Consider the following 17,348-nt stretch of genomic DNA (forward strand, 5'->3'; position numbering starts at 1 on the left):
CTGAGCCTTGAGTCAGGAAAATGAGTTCAAATCTAGCCTTAGAACATTACCATGAAACAAAGATCTTCAAACATAGATTCTTCAAAGATCTATGAATTTTATCATTATGGGCACTTCTTCCATTACTTCATATTGCAATCTCTTTAATAGCTTAGCAGACTGTTTTTGAGATACAGTGACCCAAAAAGTTACTCATTAAGTAGTTAACATTCTGGTGATGATCTTTTCTGAGCTTAGATCCTTGAATGTCAGGGACAGAGTCTATGACTAGGCATGTACTCAAAGCTTTTCCAAGTTGGTAGAGCTCTCTAGAATTTACTCTCTTTATTTTTATCACTTATGGTCACCTCTATTTCTGGAAGAGGCATAAAAATAGGATCTTAATTCAAGCACTTCAATAAAGATAATTTGTTATACATAAAAAAACTTCATATTAATTGAAATCATACCTTTTTAACAAAATATACTGTTGACAGAAGAGCATTTTTCTTTAAAGTTCAATTGCATATGCACTATGATTCTGCGCATGCATCAGACAATTGTACATGAATGCATTCCAAAAATCATTCTTAAAAAGATTTTATCTTTCATAGGAGGACATTTTAATACAATCATGTTTTTATCATGTTAAGAAAGCTTTCTTTTTTTCTTTTTTAACTTATGAACATACTTTTAAAAGGCATGGAAAAAATCTTTTTACTTATCAACTGAGTAGTTCTCTATCACAAACATGAAAAAGTGTTGAAATAAATGACTAATGATGTACAGAAATCCAAGTTTATATGTCATCAGGCATTCAACTAACTTTTAGGGAAGTGACCATTAAAAAAATAGAAGTTACCATCTGCCATTTGGTCATGCATTCAGTGTCATACAGCTGTATCCAGTTAATTTGATTTGATTCATAATCTTAATTGCTTAACTTGTTTCATTGTCAAAAAAATGACAGTGACAGTACTCTGCCTCATCATATCTTTCATCAGTGGATATCATGGGATAAATGTACATGGCACTAAAGGATATCTACTGACATTTTAAACTTACAATCAATTCTCATTTTAGTAGTTTTGTTTTTCTTTTAACTCTTTCCACATCAGTAACAAATTCCCATTCATCTTAGTCAAATGGTAATATGATACACAATGTTGATGGATCTAAAAAAATAATGAGTATTTCTATAGTTTGAGCTAAAGTATTGTGGCAAAATACATATTTTTGCCTGAATTAACCAAAAACTTTAGATGAAAGCAAATAGGAGAACAAAGAATGTTAGATCTAGAACTAACTTTTTAGAAAATATGATCCAACAGACCCCTCCTTGATGGATAAGGAAGGAAAGTTTTGACAAAAGTCCAATAGTGAGGAAGTGGCAGTCAGGACCAGAACATGGGTTATTTTGATGCTTCATTCAGTGTTCTTTCTACTATTCCATGCTGTCTAATATATTGTTTCTCAATTTTTCACATGACGGCCTCAATACTACCTAAAGGTCAACCTAGCAGCGTATAGAAATGGAAATTTTAGCAATCATCTCATGAAAAAAGTTTTATTTCAAATACTCAGAAAACTGAGATAAAGAACATTTGTTGTTACTCTCTGAATTCCACATTTTGCACTGCATATAGTGATATTGTCCAAGTAGAATTTCGCTAAAAATTACTGAAATTTGAAGTCTGTGCTGTCCAAAATCAATAGGGTGGAGTTGCAAATTGGTCCAACTCTTCTGGAAAACAATTTGGAACTATACCCAAAGAGCTATAAAACTGTACATACCTTTTGATCCATCAATAACATTACTGAGTTTGTATTTCAAAGAGATCAAAGAAAAAGGGAAAAGACCTATATGTATGAACATATTTATAGCAGTTTGGTTGCAAAGAATTGGACATTGAGGGAATGCCCATCAATTGAGGAATGGCTGAACAAGTTATGGTATATGATTGTTATGGAATACTATTGTGCTATAAGAAATGAGGAGCATAGGGCAGCTAGGTAGTGCAGTGGATAGAGCACCAGCCCTGAATTCATGAGGACCTGAGTTCAAATGTGGCCTCAGACCAAACACTTGACACTTACTAGTTGTGTGATCCTGGGCAAGTCACTTACCCCCAATTGCCAAAAAAAAAATGAGGAGCAGGATAGTTTCAGGAAAACCTGGGAGACATATATGAACTTATGCAAAATGAAGTGAGAAAAACCAGAGTAGTATATGTAGTTGCGACAATATTTTAACAATGATTAGCCATGAATGACAGCTATTCTCAGCAATACAGAGATCCAAGACAATTCCAAAGGATCCATGATAAAAATCATGATGTATATCCAGAGAGAGCACTGATGAGCTCTGAGTACAAATTGAAGTATAATTTTTTTTTCACTTTCTTTTGTTTTTCCTTGCCTTTTCTTTTTTGCAACACGGCTAATATGAAATTTGTTTTGCATGATTTCACATGTATAATTGATATCACATTGTCTTCTCAGTGGGTGAGGGAGGGACTGGAAGGAGGGACCAAATTTGGAATTCAACTTTTATTTTTAAATGAATATTAAAAATAAATAACTTTTTTTTTTAAAAAGTAAATAAACGGGGAGAAATTAAGTAGGTGAATGCTTTCTGGTTCCAAATTAAAATAGCAACAAGAGGTAGGGGAGGTGGAAAGGGGAGAGGCAGTAGTGTACCCTCCTTTTCCTCAGGCCTATTAAGTTGTAGGAAAGAGAATTAATGAACTCTTGAGGAATTCTTGACTCACATTTGGATGCTTTGGATTCCCAGGTGCACTAGGGGTACACTCTTCTCCTTTACAGACACCATAGGTACATCAGAAGGTTTCCATTTGCTTACCCATTCTGATAGGCCTTTCTTGTCATGGTTCTGTGATACAGCATTGCTTTATGGGAAGGGCACTAGAACTCAACCCTACTGTTCACGTACATTCTCATTTGCCCAGTGTCTCCCTTAACCACCAAACATCCAAACTCCTTATATACCATACCTCCAACACCAACAAATATCCTGAAACTTCCTAAATACATGTGAGCCTAAATAGCTGCTGCAGGCAGGTACAGACCCCTCCTGCCTTAGACACATAGATGTGCCCCCTTTACCAAAGATCCCAGACTCTAACAGATATTTCCATCATTTCTCACTTCTACAGTGAGAAAAATTTGGCAAAAGTCACCAAGAAGAGAGAATTGGAGGTGATAGCAAAAGCACTTAAAGCATATTAGCATTTAACCTTTTGGAAATGGTGCTTTATACTTTATTTACTTTGTATACTTAATCTGTGAAGAACATATGTCTTTCTTTATATTTCTGAACACACTGAAAATACTGCCCATTCTTCAAAAATAATATTAATAAAACAACTTTTCCAAAGAAAGAAAGAGACTGTTCATACTCCAAGTCCCAACAAAACACAACTGAGTTTAATGCTCATGCGCCTGTGTGGACAATAGTAATTCCATGACGAATGAATCGAGTCTATTAGCTCCCTGTGATATAACTGAATTTTATTGTTTTCTTCTGTACTGGATTGAGCTTCTTTCTAAATAAAGCTGTTCAGTGCACTCCCAGCATATGGAGCTCATATATGGTAGAAGACTATAAAATTTTAGGCTAGAGACACTTGCCAAATGCTTTTGGACTTAATTCGTAGGAAAACTAGTATATGTGACTAAACACACTTCCTTAATTTTTACAAGGCGTACTTCTATATTCATTTATAAGAGTACTTAGTTTCCACAGCGTAAACCAAGACACTAGGGGAAGCTTTTGTGTTCTCTTTTTTTTTGCCCCCAGAAGATAAATTACACTACTTTATGATGTTTCCCCTAGTCTACAGGAAAGCACAGCAAACCTTAATTAGGTACTTAAGATCCTAAGTTCATACATCTAGAGCTGAAAGGGAGCCAGAAAGCCAGATAGTCTGATCCCTTCCTTTACAGAGAAGAAATTCAGGCACAGGGCAGTTAAGTGACTTGCTCACACAGGTACATCACAGATGTAATTCAATTTGAATTAAAAGAGAAAAAAAGCATATTTTTTTTAAAAAAGTAATTCTATGCGATACTTTGAAAATAAAAATAGTGAAATAAAAAGTTAAAAAAGGGAAGGAAAAGGGACGAAGCTTTTATTACACACCTAGTATTTGCCAGATACTTTATTCAGTGTTTTGCAAATATCTCATTTGATTCTCACAACAACCCTGGACCCCATTTTACAGTTGAAGAAACTGAGGCAGACAGAGGTTTAATTACTTGTTCAGGGTCACACAGCTAATAAGTATCTGAGGCTCAATTTAAAGCAGATTTGCCTAACTCTAGAATCGAGGTGGGGAATCTGTGTCCAGGCCACATGTGGTCTCTAGGTCCTCAAGTGCGGCCCTTTGACTGAATCCAAATTTAACATAACAAGTCCCCTTAATAAAAGGCTTTGTTCTGTAAAACTTGGACTCAGTTAAAAGGTTGTACCCAAGGACCTAGAAGGCTGTGTGACCTCAAGGCTGAAGGTTTCTTACTGCTGCTCTAGGCCAAGTATTTCCATTGCGCCACCTAGCTTCCTCATTCAGGTCATGTCCTCTAACTGTAGATGTCCCACAGGTTTCCTCCTGGTCCTCCCTCTATACTACTTCACTTTGTAACCTCATCAGCATCCATGGATTTAATTGCCACCTCTATGATAACAATTTTCAAATCTGCCTATCCTGCCCCAACTTCTCTGCTGACCTCTAGTCTTAGAGATCAGCAACTTCTTTCTCCAGCTCCTTTCACACATTTCAAGTGGACTCTTAAACTCAACACGTCCACAACTGACTCATTATCTTTTCTCCACCCCCACATCCCACCACCAACTTCCTTTTATTATAGAGGGCACCATCCTCACAATCTAGGAGTCATTCTCAACTCCTATCTCTTTATCCCTATATCCAATCTGTTGCTAAGGCCTAAAGGTGTCATCTTTGCAGTATCTCCCAAATACATCCTCTTCTCTTTTCTGACACAGCCACCACTCTGGGATATACAGAGTGTTAAGGGAAGACTAGTACCTCTGGTGTGAGGGTTACAGAGCCATTTTCAGGGCTGTTTGCTGACTCTGATGTCTACCTGCCACCCAACTCTCACATGTGACTCACCCTGGTAAAACCGTTTCCACAGTCAGGCTAAACCAGGTTGAGGGTACCCAAAAGGTTTCAGACCCTTTGGTGAGTTAGCGGGGTATCTACTCCAAGCATATGATGACTTCCCAGGTAGAGTAGGCAGATGTGAACAATTTGTCTGAACAGCCATGAAAGCAGTGGAAGCCAGGGCCATAGATTTACAGCTTGGTTAGACATTGAAGACCCCAAGGTCACCCATTGAATCCTAAGCCATCACCAGCTGTTTTGACTTTATCTTGCCACTGGACCCTAATGACTCTGGAAGAGAAAGTGAAGCCTTTAATTATTTTTCCTGTATATAGCTTCTTTGAACATATTTCTTTGCTTGTTATCTACCCCATTAAATTATGAGCTTCGTGGGGGGAGGAACTATTTTTTGCTTCTTTTTGTATTCCCAGGACTTAGCACAGTGCCTTGCACACAGCAGTCAATTAATAAATGATTATTGACCATCTGTCCTAGAAATAAGGAAGAAAAAAGAATAAATTGAAAAAAATCTTACTCATGCAAACTGTGTTCACAGAATATTTCTTTATAAAGTGTATAAAGATGATATACAAGTGAAATAAAATACTCTCTTTTCATGCCCAAACATTGTATTGCTTTTGTCTCTGTCGTAAAAGAGGGTGAAATTCTATGAGAGCTTCCAAGAGATAATCCTTTCATACTAGGCACAGCAACATACACAACAACATGTAACCTATCTTCTTCAGTGTTTTAGAGCATGGAAGAAAGTCCAAGATGTTCTCATATATTCCTTGAAAACTTGGGATATTATCTTCAACCCATAATGCTTGGAACTTATATTATGAAATCATTTTAAGTTATTTTATTCATTTTTAAACAATTTGAGAAAATGACTAAAACTGACAATTAGTCATGACATATGAAAAATAGCTTCAGAACTCCCCCACTTTGGCCCCTTCATTAAAAAAGTTTAGAGAAACAATACAAATCAGTCTTCTTAATTTTTTCAGTCATAGTCACAGAGGCCTTTGGCAGTCTTATGAAACCTATAGATCCCTTCTCAGAATAATATTTTTAAACTGCCTAAAATATAATACATACAATCACCAAGAGAGCCAATTAAGTTTAAATGAAGCTAATGAAAGAAAAAAAAATTAAGTTTGTGGGCCCTATGTTAGGAACCCTTCATGCAGAGGTACCAAGAACTTTATGGGAGATGATGCATGATTGGAGAAATGCAAAACTGATATCTACTTACAGGCGAGGGAAATCAGATTAGCACTCTCTAAAAGATTTAAATTATTCAAACTAGGATATTGGATAGAGTTTCCATCGAGGTATAGATGTTTAGATTAGGTGTAGATATAGAAAGTTTAGATTGTATGTTGTCTACCAGGAAAAAAAAAAGTTGGTTGACCTTCCATGAGTAACTTGACTCTTATGAGAAAGAAGGTATCATTGAAATCTTACTCCTGCAGTTGAGGGGAGGTACGTTTTTGCCCTGGTTCCTCTTAACAATTTTAGCTCTGCTTTCTTACTACTACACAGGTGCAAATCACTCCCAAGTTTTCTTCCTATCCTTCCCCTCTCTCTCCTTTTTATACTCTTTCACAAGAGCTAAATGGAATCTACATTAATGCAATTACAAGAGGCTTAGATACATCTATTTAGTCAGTCAATTAATCAAATGTAAATTAGTTGAGAATGAGTCCTGGAAAATCTACTGAATCAATCAATCAATCACCTGTAAACTTGGTGTGACCAAGTTCTTAATAAGTTTTGGAGGAGTGAAGTACTTTGATCAGTGAATTAAAACATATGAATACAAATAGGCAATGTATTGGGATTGGTTACAAGAATCATCCACACCTCTGGGCCTATGTATGCTATGGCAAGCCAATTTGTAAACAGCTCCTATGGGAGATAATGCAACAAGGCAGGGTAGTGATACTTAAGGAAGTGAGGGTACAGGGAATCAGTTCTCTCTTCTCCCCTTCTTCCAGTGACTAAGAAAACAACCTTGTTAACTTCAAAATGTTGGGAAGTTTGGGATAGGTAAACCTGGAATAGTATCAGTGGTTAATAGCAATGTCTGCATAGCTAAGAAAAACACTGAGGAAAGACCCAAGAAGGTAAGCGTAGCTTTAGGTCCCTACAAGAACATCTAGTTTCCCAACCTAGCAGAAAGGTATACCTAAAGGAAACTTCATGATGACTTCATGAAATGAAAAAACTATTTCTGTAACCAGAAGCTCTGAGTAATCAATGAATCATCCCTCCCTCCTTCCCCACTTCTCTATTACACACAAACACGCAGGCACACTGTTTTTTCTGATTCTACTTTATATTATACTTAGGGACTAAATTTACTTTTTACCATTGATTACAAGACAAACCTATAGCTAGGAATACAGATGAGAGAACATTTTATCACCTTCTGTGCTGCTAAAATGAATTTTCTGAACTCTCTTCTTTAGGATGGGTTGTATTTACGACATAGGGTTCACTTACTTAAGGAATTAAAATTCCAGATTTCCTTGAGGACCATAAAATTCAGAAGGAAGTAGCATGTACCTAATTAGATTACTGACTTTATATCAAATCCAAACTTAAAGGGGGTAAGATTTAAAGTTGATTCATATAATGTGTTTAGGCTATCTTCTCCCCTTCCATCAGCTTATATCAAACATCTCTGATTAAACACTATATCTGGGTTAATGGTGAACTGATAGTACTTTTGTTTTACCTGGAGTATTATTACATATTAGTGTTTATTACCTGGGCTTATTTACTGGCACTTTATTTAGCTAAGAGTTTTTGGCCATAAGTTAAAAGATGTATGTTTGAAGAGATGGTTTCCTCTATTGTTTTTTAAGCCTTTTTTCAAGCACTAACACATCTAAGGAATGTATTTAGTTACATTATACAAAGTTCCTGGTTAATGGCTTAGCTTTATTTGTGCCTTTCATTTTAATACTACATTATTTTTGTTATGGTGGAAATATTTTCCCCTGGACAAAACAGATGGTAAAAGATCAGTAAGGTAGCGACTGACACTTCCTACTAACCTCCAACTTGGCCTTTGGTTTTATCTTCTGCTCTACCTAGTTCTGTAAAAGACAGAAAATTAATAGCCATTTTACTAACATATATTAGTGCAATGTTTTCAAGAGTGCTATTACAGATGGAGGAAGATACAATAATGAAGAGGGAAAGATCAGGCTGATGCTCAGAAGATTAATGATGTATAAGCAGTTCATGAACAGAAAGAGCACAGAGTAGTAAGCAAAGAATTGGCCCCACAGCCAGAAAGACCTGGGTTTACATTCCATCATGATAATGGACAAGTGGCGAGAGGCAGGTTATTTACCCTCTCAGTGACCCAGTCAGCTGTCTAAGACTAGAAGTTGCAAAATTATTGGCAACTTGTATTGGTAGAAGTCCTCCTCTCCCAGACCCATTCTTCCCTCCATCCTTTCTCCTGCCACTTTTCCCCAGCCTAGACAATGCAGTGATGGAGATAGCCAAGGGGGCCACAGAGTCCACCAAGGCAGCCATCACAGGGCTGTGCAGAAGCTCTGAGTAATCAATGAATCATCCAAATCATTCTCCAAAATGGCCACGTACTTGACAGGTGAGCTGAAAGCCACCAGTGAAGACTATAAACTTATGGAAAATGTGAACGAACTCTAGGAGTGAAAGATGTCACAGTAAACATAAGTAGAAACCTAAAGGACTTAAACCAGAAATCTGCAGCACTTTAGCCTTATCTGGATCAGACCACTTTAACTGAGGGGCAAGCAGCCGCTCTTCAGCAGGCAGCCTATCAGTTGGATGCATATTCAAAGAAACTAGAAGCAAAGTACAAGATGTCAGAGAGATGATGAAAGAATTCTTTAGCACAAAGACTTTAACTACAAGAATGTTTCATAAGAGCTAAAATGCATGGGATGGAACCTATCAAACCTATACACTTCAATTCTGTAAAAGGAGGCAGTGCTGCTGATCCAAGGAGAATCCCAGCCCCCACTTTGGTTGGATGTGTAACTTTGGCCACCCTTCGATGTTTTCCTAAAACTGTATCCCCTGGAACATGATGTTATTGTGTGCTCTGGACCAAGGTTCAGAAATCAGGATGGACCCCAGCTAAAGCAGACACAGATGAGAGACTGTGGTCTCCTTGTCTCCTCCCTCTTCCTCCTCCCCTAGGGCTCTACCTTTGACTTTTGTTCTGATGTGTCCCCCAACCCCTTCACAACTTGTTCTTGAACTTAAATAATAAGTGCCAATTTATGGCCCTCAAAAAAACAAGCAATTCACAAATATATGGGAATGATAGCATTTACTTTACTAAATACTTGTTGTTTAATAGTTTTCAGTCACGTCCAACTCTTCCTTACCCCTTTTGGAGTTTTCTTGGCAGAGACACTGGAGTGGTTTGCCTTTTCCTTCTCCAGCTCATTTTACAGATGAAGAAACTGAAGCAAACACAGTTAAGTGATTTGCTCAGGGTCACACAGCTAGCAAGTATCTGAGTCCAGATATGAATGTAGGTCTTCCTGACTCCAGGCCTGGCACTCTATCCACTGTTCCACCGAGCCATCTCTTACTAAATATATACCTTCAGTAATATTTTTTCCTTGTATCCTTAGTACCTACCATGGTGTCTGGTGCAGTGCATATATTTAATAAATGGTCAGTTGACTGATGTATGTTGGGCTTCCCCTTTGGCCTCAATATTCCAGAGGATATGTGTGTTTTTATATATGTGAATGTGTTTATATATATATATATGTGTGTGTGTGTGTGTGTGTGTGTGTGTATGTATGTATGTGCACACACATATATGTATATATCCAGATAGATACATAAACAATTTAATCTCTCTGGATTACAGTTTTCTCATTTGTGAAAAATGAAAGGCTTGACCTCAATGATCTTTAATATCCCTTTCAGATTGAACATTTAGCCCTGATTAACTTATTAACACATATGAATATATATGAATGTATGCATATATATATATATACTAATAGCATGGTATTAATTATTAATGATGTTATTAATTACCAATAACTCAAGGTTACTGCTAAATATCAAAAATATTGGTCAGCAGTCTGTGGACAGTGATAGCTCAGTTACGATCTGAAGCTAGTTTCCTGGCAAACTGATCTATCCACTGCGCCACCTAAGGAATAAAGTGTCTGAAATACCTGAGAAAATGTCATACTTATAAGTATAGGGACAGGAACTGCACCTGCTAATTCACTGATCTAGGGGAACTCTCAGATGAAGAAACATCCTCTATTAGCGCATATTGGCATCTTCTCTTCAGCTCATAATCTCAGAGCACTCATAGGTTAGTGAGTTGCCTAGGGTCACACAGCCAATATGTATCACTGGTAACACTTGAACTTAAGTCTCCCTGGCTCCAAGGCTAATTCTCTATCCATTACATTGTGCTATCACTGATTTATAAAAATACTTTTCTACTTGGTCATAAAAAATTAAACAAAAACATTGAAGGCAAGATATAAAACCTTGAAAAATGATTTCAAAACTGTCTTACTGATTTACAGTAATTATTTACTAAAAATTTACTAAAATAAATTTTGCTAAAATACTAAAATAATTTTACTAAAATTTAATGAAATAATTTTTATTAAATGTACTAAAATATTTACATCAAAAATGTTTGTTCATCATACAGTGAAATAAGTATCTCAGTTTAGTTTTCTTTTGAACTTTGCTAACTATAGGTCTTACACTTGCAAGAACAGAAATTTCATAAAGACAGTAACTTCCAGAGAGGCCTATTAGATTAGCTTAAATGTCCGAGAGAGTCAGAGAGAACAGAGTCTAGATTTCAAGTGAGGTGACCTAAATTTGAATCCTGGTTCACTATTTTCTGCCTGGGTGACTTTAGGCAAACCATTGGAGTTCTCCATCCTTTTGTTTTCTCATCTATATAATGAAGACTTGGGAGTACAAGGCTTCTAAGACTCCTGCTAACTCCCAAACATGAAGCAAAGCTATGATTTATTATTATGAACATGCCAGCAGTGAAAGGAAATACAAATGTAGTCAGAAAAGTAAAAGAGTATTAGAAGAACTGTGGAGTGAAGGAGGAACCTATTCATTCACCTAAAAAAAAAAGTTAGGTTGTCAGGGCTGGGCTTAAGCAAATTATATGTGATATGCTAATTATTTCAAAGCCAACATCTAGAAGTCGCACCTATAGAAATACTGTCCAATTAAAGGTTTTTGTCAAATTGATTAGTATTGCAAAAGTGTCTTTGGACTGCTGAAATGAGCCAATCAAGTACTGCATGTAGTGTAAGTATGAATAACACATCTTATCCAAGAGCATATATTCATAATTGACCGTCAAAACAGAATTCTTAATATTGGTGTTGTTCTTCAATTGTGTTCGACTCTCTATGACCCCATTTGGGGTTTTCCTGGCAAAGATACTTGAGTAGTTTGCAATTTCCTTCTCCAACTCATTTGACTGAAGAGGAAACAGAGGTAAACAGGGCAAACAAGTGACTTGCCCAGGGTCACACTGCTAGTAAGTGTCTGAGGCTGCATTTGAAATCAGGAAGATAAATCTTCCTGTCTCCAGGCCCAGAACTCTATCCACTGTACCACTTAGCTGCCATAATATAGGATTCCTAACATTACCACCTTTAAAATAAATATGTTAAAATTATATCCATATAATTATACGTAGCATGCTTATACAAAGATAAATCTAGATAATATTCTTAATATAGCCACCTTTAAAATAAATGTTAAAATTATATTCATATAATTTACCTAGTATGCTTATACAAAGATAAATCTACTCATTTTCTCATTTATTCTTTTTTCACTTTTTAAGGCCATAAGCAGGTTCTAATTGGTATTAGGGAGTAAAAGGAACATCTTCATGTCTACATTAAATCTCAAGGGGTACTGAAGAGATCTGAACACTCATGTAGAAAGTGCTATATTAGGCAATGGGGTATAGAAATCTATCCTGCCCTATAGGAAAATAGAAGGGGAAAGGGATGAGAGAAGTGTTGGGGGGGGTGATAGAAGGGAGGACAGATTAGGGGAATGGAGTATTTAGAAAGCGGGGGAGGGATGAGATGAGGAGAAAATTTGGAACTCAAAATCTTGTGGAAGTGAATATTGAAAACTAAAAATAAATATTTAAAAAAAAAAGAATAATTTATAGTCCCAAAGCCTCCCTTTGTGTTTAAGTTTTTGGGAGGAAAACAGTCAAAGTATTATGCGCTCCTTTCAATGATCAATTTTCATAGGAACAAGAAGTTGAAAAGTCAAACTTTCTACAAGTGTCTAGAGCATGATGGATAACTAAGGAGAGGTAGGGGAGCTGCTGATTTGTGTTAAAGAAAGAGAAAACTAAGGATTTTTTCAAAGTGATGCAAAACAGCCTTTGCATATCATCTTCCTTGGAGAAATAAAAGTTCTCAGTTATTTCTCTAACCCATTCCTGTCTCATTTACTCAGTAGGTAAATTAATTTCTTATGTAAACAGTGTGATCAGCTGATGAATAAATTCTTGCACTAGACAAAATAAAAAGTGCTGTATTATTCCAGTTCAGTGCAACAAGTTTTTAAAAGTTGTTCCCTATTTTTTTTTGTTACTACCTTAACCTCTAAGCCAAGATCATGTTCCCTGACAATCTGGCATTTTCATTTAATTTCTTTTTCTCTCAATGCCCCCTTCATTCTCCAATCTTTTTTATCATCTGCCCTTTCAGAAATGTTTAATAGTTTCTTGTAGCCTAGGGGAAAAGTAAAAATTCCTAAGTACAGCATTCAAGGTAAAAATTCTACTATTCACCAACAGAAATCCATTCTTCATACTGTTCCCTAAGCATGACATTTTTCCCCATTTTGGTGCCCTTGTTTATGTTATTCACAGTACCTGAATGTTTCACCCTTACGATAAAAACATGTGGGATTGAGATCTTCAGAAGGCATCTAGTCCAAAACCCCTATTTCTACAGAAAATTGAGGCCCAGGGAGTTTAAGTGACTTGTCCAAGGTCATACAAATAGCCTATTCAGAGGTAAAATTGGAATGCAGGTCCTCTCACTAAACATCCAATGATTTTTTTCTCACATTTTCTATCCATCCTTCAAGGTCCTGGTAATAAATTCTTTTGGTCACAATGGCCAATGAACAGCAGACAATACTAAAAAAAAAATACTGTTCAATTATATAAAATTCATTTTGAAGAGGGTCAGATCTCTCTAAACTAATACATATAAGTATATGCAGTAATATTATTTATTAAATTTATTAAGTGAATTAATTTATTTAGTAAATATTATTAAATACCATTTACATTAGAATATAATCTATTCTGGGAACCAGAAGAATATACTAAAATCACTTTGCTTTTATTTTCACATAAAAGAAAGCCCCATTCACAAGCAGAATAGGGCACATTACAGCATTTTTTGTCATAAAAATTCCACTGTGTAATCAGGACTCAAAAAACACTCTAAGACTTATTACATGAATTCATAGTGAAGGCATATGGTAGAGAATGATTCAGGGTAACATTACCAGGGCATTTATCTTGAGACCCAATTAATGGCTGATAGCTACCATAGTTTTCCCTTGTTGTTGAAGAAAATCCAAGTAGATTGAAATAATTGCTTCATTGATGTTTTTTAGTGCCAAAAAAAGGAATAAATCCTGTTGGACTTTGCCAACACTTTGTTTATGCTTCCCATAGACTAATTCAAACTACTCTGGAATCCTGTTTCATCACTAAGTACTTACTGTTGTTGTAATTGTTGTTTTTGTGGCTATAGTTGGCTGAGTGGTAGTCCAGGGCAACATATGAATTATTACGGTTGTAGTGGTTGACAGCTGACTAGCTTTATGCCCACCTAATTCATCAGTAACTTCAATAAGTAGCTGGAAAGTAGTGGGATCTTGAATCCCTTGAAACACATCATACTGGAAATTCTCAGTGGTGGCCAAAGAAGGAGGATCAACACCTGGTCTCTCTAGCGTGAACCAGTTGTTTGTGTTTCCTGGGAAGTAATAAAATTAGAATTGAAAATGATTTCACATAGAAAGCAGCTACTATTGTCTCATCTGGGCAAGACTGTGTTTCAAAAAGAATCCTAATGGTATGTTTCCAATAGTCACAAAATATTTTCTTTTCATAGAAAAACCAATTTTAACTTATTGCTCTCACCTCTTATAATTGAATAGCTGAGCTCTTTATGAGAAGAATCTTTGTCAGAACAATTCAGCTGAAGGAAGGGTATCTTAGTTGGAGCATAAATAATCTTTTCCAAATGTGGTGGATTGCAGATAGGAGGTTCATCATTTACATTTTATAACATGAGCAAATACTTCATTACTGAGGCCCAGTCTTCTGAATATGTTTGTTGGATAGACATGAATTAGGCTCTATATTCTAATACATTATTTACATAGTTTTCCATTCTTTAAAAGTATTATACATAGGAGGCTTTTTGTTTGTTTGGTTTTTGTTTGGTTTTTTTTGGCAAAGCAATGGGGTAAAGTGATTTGCCCAGGGTCACACAGCTAGGAACTGTCACATGTCTGAGACCAGATTTGAACTCAGGTTTTCCTGAATCCAGGACCAGTGCTCTATCCACTGCACCATCTAGCTGCCCCCAGGAGTTCTTAATCTGTGATTCCCAGACCCCTTGAAGTTTATAGATAGATTTTAGGGGGTCCATAAAATTGTATGGGAACAACTATTCATCTTTATTTCAATACAATTTATTTTCTTTGTTATCCTATTTATTTTATTTTATTTATTTTAAAACTATTTGAGAAAGAATTTTATCATAAGAAAGAATCTACAGGCTTCACCAGACTGACCAACAGATCCATACTGCAAAAAAGGTTAAGAACTCTTGCTTTACATGAATTTTCCATTTTGATCTGCATATCGTACCTGTAAGTTAGGTAGTCTATTTTTGCAGCAAGTGAATATTCAATTTGAGGAAATACATTTTTTATTAAGTGCCTAATATGTGCTAGGTATTCAGGATACAAAGGAAATAAATGAGTTTTCAACCTCAAAGAGTTTTACATCCTACTGAGGGGCAGCAATATGTATATAAATAGGTAAATACAAAGTAATTTGAAGGTCAAGAGGAGTCCAGTAGAAACTGGGTGAGGGGAAAAGGAAAGGCCCTTTGTGGAAGGAACACTTGAGCTGAACATTCAGGGGAGCTAGAGATTCCATGAGGAGGTGGCATTATCCAACTACTACTTTTTCACATGTGAGACAATTGAAGTTCATAGAGGTTAAATGTCATGCTCTTTTCATAATAAAATAAAATTTGTTAACCAATGCATATTAATCTGAATAAATTTGTCCTGCAATTTAAAAAAAAAAGGTCATTATATTCTAAATTATGACTTTTATACTAACAAAGGGAGAACAGGTCTTCATTTGCAGTCAAAACTGATACAGTATCCCACCAAAGCCTAGGGCCATTGCTTGCTACAATTAAGTCTATTTAAATCATGAAGAAAACAATTTTGAAGTCTCCATTATATTACCATTTAGATAAACTTAAGGCTGATTAATTCAACAACCATTTGCCTATCAAATCATTTAAGCTTATCTCCCAAAGTGCTGCTCTTCAAACCATGTTTGTTACTTCTCTTTTTACATAGACCTCTTATCAGATCTTACCTACCCCTCCACAGTCTCTAGCTGCCTTAAAACCTTTTGCAACCCCTTTTATTCAGCTTTTATCTCTTCCTTTTAGATTGTTTCCATCTCTAACATCAACTTGATGACTCTTCTCTGAGGCTACCATATTCTTTATTATTTTTTCAATACCGGCCACTACTAATCTCAAGATCTCCAGTACAGAAATAGACTGCTTACACCTTCCTTCCTGTCCACCTTCCACCATTTCCTAACCTTTGACCTGCCACTATCATTCAATAATCTCTCCAAATCCTTGCACTTGCCATTTACTGACTCTCAGAATACTTTCATACCTTCCTCAGTGACTCTTCATCACCTTCCTCAGAATCTTCTATGCTTTCCCACCTTTGCCATCATTCCAGGAATGGCAGATATGTCATATCCATATCAATGGAATCTATATTGATGAAACATTGGGTACACTGAGCTCTCTCAAATGCTGAATTCCTAAGACTTTAATCTCCCCTGTACCTAGGCCATTCATAGGCATTGTCAAACTATCTAATCATTAAATGAAACTCTTTTAAATCTAAGATGCTGAAATTCCTTATCTAATCACAACCTTTTGTCCTTTTACACTACCAGTCTAACACTCATTGTCTTTTCATAATTCAACCCTGTTATTCCCCAGCCCTTGGCAATCCACACCATCAAATGTATAATCTAATCATAAATTTCAACCTGGAAGGTCATCTCACCCAACGCTCTCTTTTTTACAGATAAGGAAATTGAGACCTGCACAGATACAATGATCTATCCAATGTCATAAGATAGTAAGTAGTACATCAATAGGCCAAGTCCTCAGTTTTAAACTCCAGAGTTTTTTCTGATGTACTTAACTTCTCTTCCACCTGCCAAGTCTTGAAGTGACTAAAGGAAATTAAACAACTGTGCTACTAGCTTCCCTACAAATTATTCTTATCTACCTTCTACTGAGCTGTGGTCAGAGATTATGGAAGTCATCCTAAATCCAAAATAGGATACGCTCTCAAACACGTATCTAAGCCAAAATAGGATATATTCTCAAACACATATTAAGGATACATGCTGATAATTTTGGTGTGTGTCAAAACTTTATTTTCTCTCTTTCTTCCCCATGGAGATACACACATAATGATGACTGATGCAGTCCCTGTGGGGTGAGGAACCTACCAGACCTAAGGAAGTAAAAAGTCTCCCACACTAGGGGCCTTTACTTGACCTTGGGATTACCAGGTATCATATCAGCTATGCAAATCCTTCTGAAACAAAGAAATTTCTGTGCTTCTGTTTCTTACAAGACAGGGCCTACATCAACAGTATCACATCCAGCTTGAAATTTTAGATATGCCTACTACTCCTTCCTTGTAACAGGTTCATGCCTAGCCATGTATTAATTACCACATGGCCTTTCAGATACATAGTGATCCTATTATTCACCTCTGACTAGCTCTTTCTCATAGTCCACACAGCAGCTACTAAATGCTGTCTTCTCTTTTCTTAAACCCCCA

General features: G+C 36.2%; 1 protein-coding gene across 1 annotated transcript in view; it reads right to left on the bottom strand.

Annotated features, from left to right (window-relative positions):
* LOC110206901 (cadherin-related family member 4-like) overlaps positions 1-17,348 on the bottom strand; it is a 126,284-nt gene that overhangs the window by 10,188 nt on the left and 98,748 nt on the right. Inside the window, exons 17-18 of the mRNA XM_078150012.1 lie at positions 14,353-14,494; positions 13,929-14,185 (exon numbers count right to left, since the gene is read on the bottom strand). Coding sequence (XP_078006138.1) covers positions 13,929-14,185; positions 14,353-14,494 — 399 coding nt within the window. The remainder of the gene's footprint in view (positions 1-13,928; positions 14,186-14,352; positions 14,495-17,348) is intronic.

The sequence above is a fragment of the Phascolarctos cinereus genome, unplaced genomic scaffold, assembly GCF_003287225.1.
Source record: "Phascolarctos cinereus isolate Bilbo 61053 unplaced genomic scaffold, phaCin_HiC Scaffold_1;HRSCAF=81, whole genome shotgun sequence".
NCBI classification, from domain to species: Eukaryota; Metazoa; Chordata; class Mammalia; order Diprotodontia; family Phascolarctidae; genus Phascolarctos; species Phascolarctos cinereus.